This window comes from Raphanus sativus, chromosome 3, assembly GCF_000801105.2.
Source record: "Raphanus sativus cultivar WK10039 chromosome 3, ASM80110v3, whole genome shotgun sequence".
NCBI classification, from domain to species: Eukaryota; Viridiplantae; Streptophyta; class Magnoliopsida; order Brassicales; family Brassicaceae; genus Raphanus; species Raphanus sativus.
Window position 1 is genome coordinate 19,155,337 of NC_079513.1, and position 7,486 is coordinate 19,162,822.

A 7,486-nucleotide genomic window follows, 5' to 3' on the forward strand; every position below is an offset into this window, starting at 1 on the left:
TCGCTTAGAGCTTCTTCATATTGCCTCTGCAGTTTAATATAGAGAAAATCTCACACTCAAAACACAAATACGAACTGCTCAAGCTGAGATTCGATTTACCAAAAAATAATGAAGGAAACAGAATAGAACCAAATATCATATGTAGTTTACCTTTTGACTGGGTTTCACATGTCTGAATCATCATCTGGAGCATTTCCGGAGAAGATATGAAATCATAAGGAAGAGCCGAGACACTGTCTGCCTTCCAGAACAAAAGGACACTGCCTGGGTTCATCATACACACAGTGGAGGAAACAATATCATTGATTCAATCTAACACATTGTCGATCAGGTATCCACCAACCCAAAAATCCGATTTCATCTTTTTGTTCACTGTATCATTCAATAGCTTGACCGATAATCCAAAACCGCATTGACCTCACTGACAAACAAAATCCAAGGAGTAAGGAATATTTTAGTGAAACAGAACATAATCCATAAAGAAACACATAAGAAATACATGTAGACCTTTCAGATAATAGCATCCAAATAGAAATCATCAACGCAAAGGCCTTTCAATCAGAGTTGCAGAGGTACCTAGCAGCGGCATGAGCAGTGTCAAAACCACCTATAAATTGAAATCAAGAAGAGAGTTAAAGATGAAATCAACAACACTTGTTGTCGTTCTATCAACAATCACTTAAAATTATCTTACCTAAATAAACTTGTTTCCCACAATCCATGCATCTAAAATAAAATAAAAAAGAGTTCTTGATTTGATCTCACAAAGTACAAAATAAAAGTTAAGAAAAATGAGTGGTACCATATATGATATTCCCACCTACCAGTTCTTCTATAGAAGGTGACTCCTCCATACTGCGAGCTTCTTGACCCTGGTCCTCTCCAGCTCTTTCTCACCTGAGCTTCTATTTGTATGCATTCCATGAGTTTTTTGGCAAACGTAACTGCGTTGAATGAAAGAATTACAAAGAAAAGAAAAACAGTACCAAGTTATTGTCGTACATGATTTTGATATTCTGTGACGTAACAACAACTGTTTTTCACTCACTCAGGTTCTCTCCGGACCAGCTTTTCCTTTCTCCGGACCAGCTTTTCCTTTTCTGGACCGTTTTCTTGTCCTCTTTTCTGCACCGCTTTCACCTTTCTTTACCTGGAAAATCAACCAAAAAAAAGATCCTAACCATTGGAACAACCTTAGTGACACCAAGTAAAATCTTCCCAAAAAATCTCTTAATATAACCTCTTGTCCACCAGATTTCGATTCAGCTTTGGGTTTTGATTGCGGTTTCTTGGTATCATTCACCTTCTTTTTCTTCATGCATGAAAGTGGGTTTGGTCCCTGCAGAGTTTTTCGGACAACATTTGAGATATTATGTGATAACAAACCTTAATATTGTGAAAGTGGGTTTGTACATTATTATTATTACCTTGGCTCTATTTCGCTTGAATTGGGGTCTTGTTACGTACCGAGTCCATTTCTTGTACTGGCCACTCGAGGCATTTCCCATTGCTCGTCTTCAGCTGCTCCCTCTCCTCTATTAGAAGCTAAGATTCTCTTAGTCTGTGTCTCCAGCATCCCCTTCTCCGCATCTGTCATAGTTAACCTCTTTCTCTCACAAACCCTCTAGAGTACTAAACCCAAAAGCAACAAAAGACTCATCATTTTTTACCTTGCGCCGGAGCAATCGTTAACCTTGCCGGTGCTGGAGAAGATGATGACAGCGACCTTGGCGTCTCAGAGAATCGAAAGCTCTTTCACCTTCTTCATCAAACTGTTACGTCTTTTGGAGAAAGTGGCTTGACGACTGTTCACATTCTCAATCAATCTGGGCTCAGAAAAATATGGGTGAGATGAGTAGAAGAGAGATTTGGATATTGCGAATCGCATAGGAGAGATTGTAACATATATATACCAGATTTTACCGACGAACAGAGCAATCGAAGGTTTCGTAGTGGGCTTGCTTACGAATTAAGAGGATTTAAGATCGCATACCGTTACAGAATCGGAATCGTCGAGTCCGCCGATCTGGAGAGAGTGAAGAACACGAAGATGAGCTGCGTACGCTGACTCCAGGATTTTCTCTACTTCTGTGGTCGCTGGGCCGAAAACCATTACGTGACCCAAGCCCAATAGACGAAATCCACAGCTCCGCGTTTCATTTAACTGGGACACGTGTCGCGCCGTGGTCGCTCGACTTTCCAGCCTGGAATCCGACGTGGACACCCTAGGAGGGATGAAAAGCCTATTTTATATATAAAGATAATTTATTAATTATAATAATGAAAAGTATATATAGTCTTCATGAAGAAGACTTGTTATTAACATCGGTATATAATTATGGAAATAGAAAGAAATGGTTGAAAGTCTTGTTTTAGCTAGTTTGTCTGTTCATTAGTTGCTCAAAAAAAAACTAGTTTGTTTGTAACTTTGTTTGCTTCTCTTGGAACCCAAGTAAACTTAACATCTTCATTCTTTGATTTCTCTGATCCAGTTGAATCCAGAGAAGCTTAGCTTTTGGTTGCTTAGAATTTGTATTGCTTTCTGACAGTTACTCTCAATCACAACACGACGGTAATTTTTCAACCAACAGTGCTGTAAAGCCATTAAAATCGTCTGGAGTTCACTGACCAGCGCAGTCTCTCATTATAGATATGATTTGTTTACTTTAATTATATCATTTTTATTTTTCCTATATTAATGCATAAACATAATTAAATGACTATAATTTGTTTTTTAAAAAAAAATCCTAAGTTTAGTAAGAAACTATGAAAATTTTGCTTTTTTATGTTAAAGAAGTACTTATTTGCATAAACTAGTTTCTTTAAATTTTATGGAATCCATTTTTTAAAAAAATTTGATTGGATGCAAAATAGGTTTTCGAAAAACAAAAACTAAAAACAATCATCTCTTCTTGGGTCATCTAAAGTAATTTAGATCAGTTAAGACAAATGCGTGTGAGTTGTAGATGGTTTCTAGTTGAGAGTCTTGTATGAGTATCGAATAGATGGTCTCCATAATGCACATAAGTGTATATTACTCAATAAGTCAAAAGAGAAGAAACAGAGGGGTTCGAAGGAGAAGAAGAAAGCGGCGTAAAAAAGGATAACGTATAGCAAGGAACTCTGATAAAAGGAAGCTGAATACTTTATTGATATGTGTTGGTACAAAAAAATTTATACAGAATATGTAAGTGATTAGGTATTAATTAATTACAATTCAACCTCGGCGGTCAAGAAATCGGATTGATTAAAAAGTCATTTTTTGAAGTTTTAAGTGTTCAAATCGAATGTTAAAAGATATATCTATGATTTTGATGCATAAACAACAAGAAAAACTCATATAACTTTGGAGTACGACAAGTTTGTATTGACACCAGAAAAAAATTGCAGTATATTCTAAGGATATGAAAGGTGACTAAGGAACAACGAGGAATTGCGTATTTTCTAACATTTCTAAAAAAATCATCATTCACAAGAAATAATTTTTCCTTCTTATTTTCTATCGTTTTTTGTAGAAAAATAAGAAGAAAATTATTCTTTGTCAAATTTAAGATGGAACAAAAATTCCTTTTTATTTCTACAATTTTATTCCTCTACGTTTCTTTCCTATTTATTCATTTTGATTCCAAAATGGTCACTAAGAAAAACGCGAAGAAGAAGGTGACATAATTACTATGCCACTCACTTAAAAAACGCAAAAAAATTAAAACGAGTCTCTTGGTCATCGAACCTGACTTCACTTAAACTGAAGCAAGCCTATTTACCACCCCACTACATTACTTTTACTTTTTCCCCCCCATAGGTTTATATGCTAGACATATAATTATTTAAAACTTAAATAATAATTAAAACTATTCCCCGTATAGTGTCCGAGTTAATGATAAATCACTAGGCACGGATCGATCGCATGACTCGTGCCTAGCATAGTTTCAAACATGGAGTATAACATAGCCTGACTGTTTTTCTTATGTGTTGGTCTGTAAGGGTCTGACTAGTTTTCCTCTTATCATCCCCAAAAACAGCTTTTACAGTTGGTATCGGTTGACAGCGTTTCAAAACAATCAAACAAATTGCTATAAATCATTTCAAACTGCTCTGAAACTCTTAAAATCAAAAGTTAGTTCCACCTAGCATTTGCAGTTGCAGGCGGTTGCGGGTGAATAAATAAATATAAAATTTTAAGAATATTAAAATTTAAAATTTAAAATTTAAAATGAAAATAATATAAATAAAAATATATACACATTTTATATATATTAATTTAAATTTACAAACAGTATCATACTTTGTTTTATAAAAAAATTAACTATCTATTCAGTAGATTTTTTAAAAATTAATATACATACATATATAAAGATATACACATATATAAAACGAGATAAAATATTCTTTTAAAAGTGTTAATATAAATCTTCAAAAAATTATTAAAATTATAACTTTCAACTAATTAAAAAATTATATAAATAAACATAATATTATTATTAATCATATTATATTAATAATTATTATATTTTATCACAATAATATGTTTTTATATATTTCTAATATTATAATATATTTATATTGATAATTTATAATTAAACTGCTGTAATATTTCATAATCAACTAGTTACAAATATCCTGCAAACGTAATTATTTTCAAATGTTGTGCTTATCATACAAAATGCTAAATAACGCTTGGATCTGTAATCATCCACATCCACAAATTCCACATCCACAATCACAACTGCTGCGTTTAAATCAGTCGGGCCCTAAGTCTATACGAAACTTTGTCTTCTAAAATAAGTTGGTTAATAGTGCATTTAACAAACAAAAGTTAGTAAATTGGTGCATATACATAGTACAAGTATAACATAGCCTAACTGTTTTCTTTATATGTTGGGTTGTAAATTGAAAAGTTTAGGGCATCTCCAACCCAACGTGAATATGGAGTAACAAATGCTCCAAACCAACTCTATATCTCACTTCATTTTGAAGTTTACTCCATAAATAGAGTAATCTATTTTTTGTTTGTTCATGACTCCATTATGGAGTGAAAAATGGAGTAGGATTGAAGCACTTTTGATCCATATTCACTTTTACTTCATTTTAGATGAAAAAATTGAGTTTTACATTGGAGATACTCTAATACCGTGTTTGGTTTGAACCATTAATGACACAATAAATGAGATCGATTCTTTTTCACCAAATGAGATCACATTTAGCGTTTGAATAATGCAAAAAGATCCTTCAATTATTGAGGCTTTATAGTATAGCTACTAGAGCATGCCCAACTATAAAAGGGAAATAAAGCAGCCACAATTTATCAGTTTCATTTTTTATGAAGACACAATTATTCATGTAGTAAATTAGTTTTTCTCAATACACTAAAAAGAAAGAAATGTCAATGGAATTTTTTAAAATATGCGAGGGGTCATAAATATGATGAACTATATATCAAGAAATGGCACTTTTTATAAAGAACTATCTAACTGATGACTGCTACGAGCATAAACAATTATAAACAATGTATATATCCTTCAATTTCAGGTTCTTTTGCTCCCAACATTCTATAGTATTTTATTCATTTTTCATCGGAAACTGATGCATACAATTCACTTTGTATGCATATTTATATATCATAGATTTATCAGTTCTTGCATTAATTCATTTTCTTGTTTTGTTGGATGAGATCAGAGATCGACTGGGTAGTTGGCAGTCATAAATAAATTGTCCAATGACAGATAGACATCATTTAATTTTATTGTGGTATACAACTATACATATACTCAACCAATTATATTAATTTCGCTTTGTTACAAGTTGAACACCGGTTAGTTCAGTGCCGGCTTTCCTCACGGTTTTCTCAACACTGAATGCATATAAGTTTATTAACATTTATCCAGATTCAATTTCATTCATTAATAGTATTAAAATAACTAGACTACCTATGCGAAATCGATAAATAAATAAAAATCAAGAGAGAATGTCTGAATATGGAGAGAAACAAAACTAAAAAAAATCAAGAGAGAATGTCTGAATAGGGAGAGAAAGTGAGAAACAAAACTAAACCGGACTTAATAGGAAAACGAATAAAGAAGATGCGAAAACCGGTTATGTAGATATGCCTATATAAACAGACCAAGACTAATAAGCTTCACTGACACAACTGTTTCTCCCCATCAGATCCATCAACGAAACACTTAGTTATGGGTTTATTTGTTCGTAGGGCGTGTGTGTGTATCTTTGTATTCGCTCTTGTCGCCGAATTTGCCTTAGGACATGTCGAGGTTAAGGACGACAAACACTTGTTTCACAAACCTCGTCCATTCTTCCACAAGAAGGGTTTTAGAAAGGGTTTGGGAGGCGGAGGTGGTCTTGGAGGCGGTGGCGGTTTGGGCGGAGGAGGTGGTCTAGGCCACGGTGGAGGTCTGGGCGGAGGAGGTGGTCTAGGACACGGTGGCGGTCTAGGAGGCGGTGGTGGTCTAGGCGGGGGTGGCGGTCTTGGTGGAGGTGGTGGATTAGGAGGCGGTAGCGGTTTGGGCGGAGGAGGTGGTCTAGGCCACGGTGGCGGTCTAGGTGGAGGTGGTGGTCTAGGAGGCGGTGGTGGTCTAGGTGGTGGTGGTGGTTTGGGCGGAGGAGCTGGAGGAGGATACGGGGTGGTGCTGGAGGAGGACTTGGGGGCGGTGGTGGTGCTGGAGGAGGAGGAGGATTTGGTGGCGGAGGGGGATTTGGTGGCGGAGGAGGCTTCGGCGGTGGCGCAGGTGGTGGAGGAGGATTTGGAGGCGGTTACGGTGGCGGTGGCCATCACTAATGAGTGATGAGGCTCATGCTCATGCTCATGCATTCGTACGTTGTTATTATTTAATTAAATGAAACATGATAATTAATTACAATAAAAATGATATATAGCAATCGTGAATGTTTGTTTCTATTAGTTGTCACTTGTATTGTAATGCTATTTTCATGTTATGCTATGGTTGGTTTCAAGTTTCAACTTTCAATTTTGGTTAATAAAATGGCTGCTTTACTTTTTGGCAGCAGTTTTTCTTTATTCTGAACTGAAATTGAAATTGGCAACAGTTATTGAATGTTTGTTTTTAGGAAAATTTGATGCTATAACTATAAAATATTTATAGTTCACAAAGTAATATATAATATAATACATATTATTGATAAGATAGACGAGAATACTCTTTTTATAAACGATTGTCTACTCACATATGATACAGTTATCAGACATAATGAAAAAAGAAAGCAGAGGCATGCAGAAGAGGCATTAGATTTAACAGAAAATTGATGGATTAAAATGAGGGAAATTTGCTAAATATGATTCAAAACTTGATTTTAAATGAAAAAATATGTAACGTGACAAAAAAATGTAAAAATATATTCAAACTTCAATCAAATGCAAAGCCAATTTGAAAGCTTTGTGAAATTACATCCGACTTTTTATGATCAAACAAAAATCAGAATTTATTTTTACGAATATAACCTCGAAAAATCT

At 34.7% G+C, this 7,486-nt stretch overlaps 1 protein-coding gene and 1 long non-coding RNA gene across 7 annotated transcripts; one reads left to right on the forward strand and one right to left on the reverse strand.

Annotated features, from left to right (window-relative positions):
* Positions 1-2,135, reverse strand: LOC108836299 (uncharacterized). 6 transcript variants are annotated; one of them, XR_008943304.1, is made up of 10 exons: positions 1,914-2,135; positions 1,671-1,826; positions 1,428-1,590; positions 1,241-1,339; positions 987-1,150; positions 825-905; positions 695-726; positions 508-607; positions 151-421; positions 1-26 (listed from the first exon to the last, which is right to left on the reverse strand). It is a non-coding gene; the product is annotated as an uncharacterized LOC108836299 (long non-coding RNA). The 6 variants fall into 6 exon arrangements; XR_001947102.2 differs by having other exon boundaries at positions 803-905; XR_008943303.1 differs by having other exon boundaries at positions 577-607; positions 825-944; positions 1,049-1,150; positions 1,914-2,134.
* A 3,867-nt stretch (positions 2,136-6,002) lies between these two features.
* LOC108847170 (glycine-rich protein 23) lies at positions 6,003-7,033 on the forward strand. The gene is given in 2 exon segments (XM_018620358.2): positions 6,003-6,633; positions 6,636-7,033. Coding segments are annotated over 2 exon segments (603 nt in total). The 5' UTR covers positions 6,003-6,188; the 3' UTR covers positions 6,794-7,033.
* The last annotated feature ends 453 nt before the right edge of the window (positions 7,034-7,486 follow it).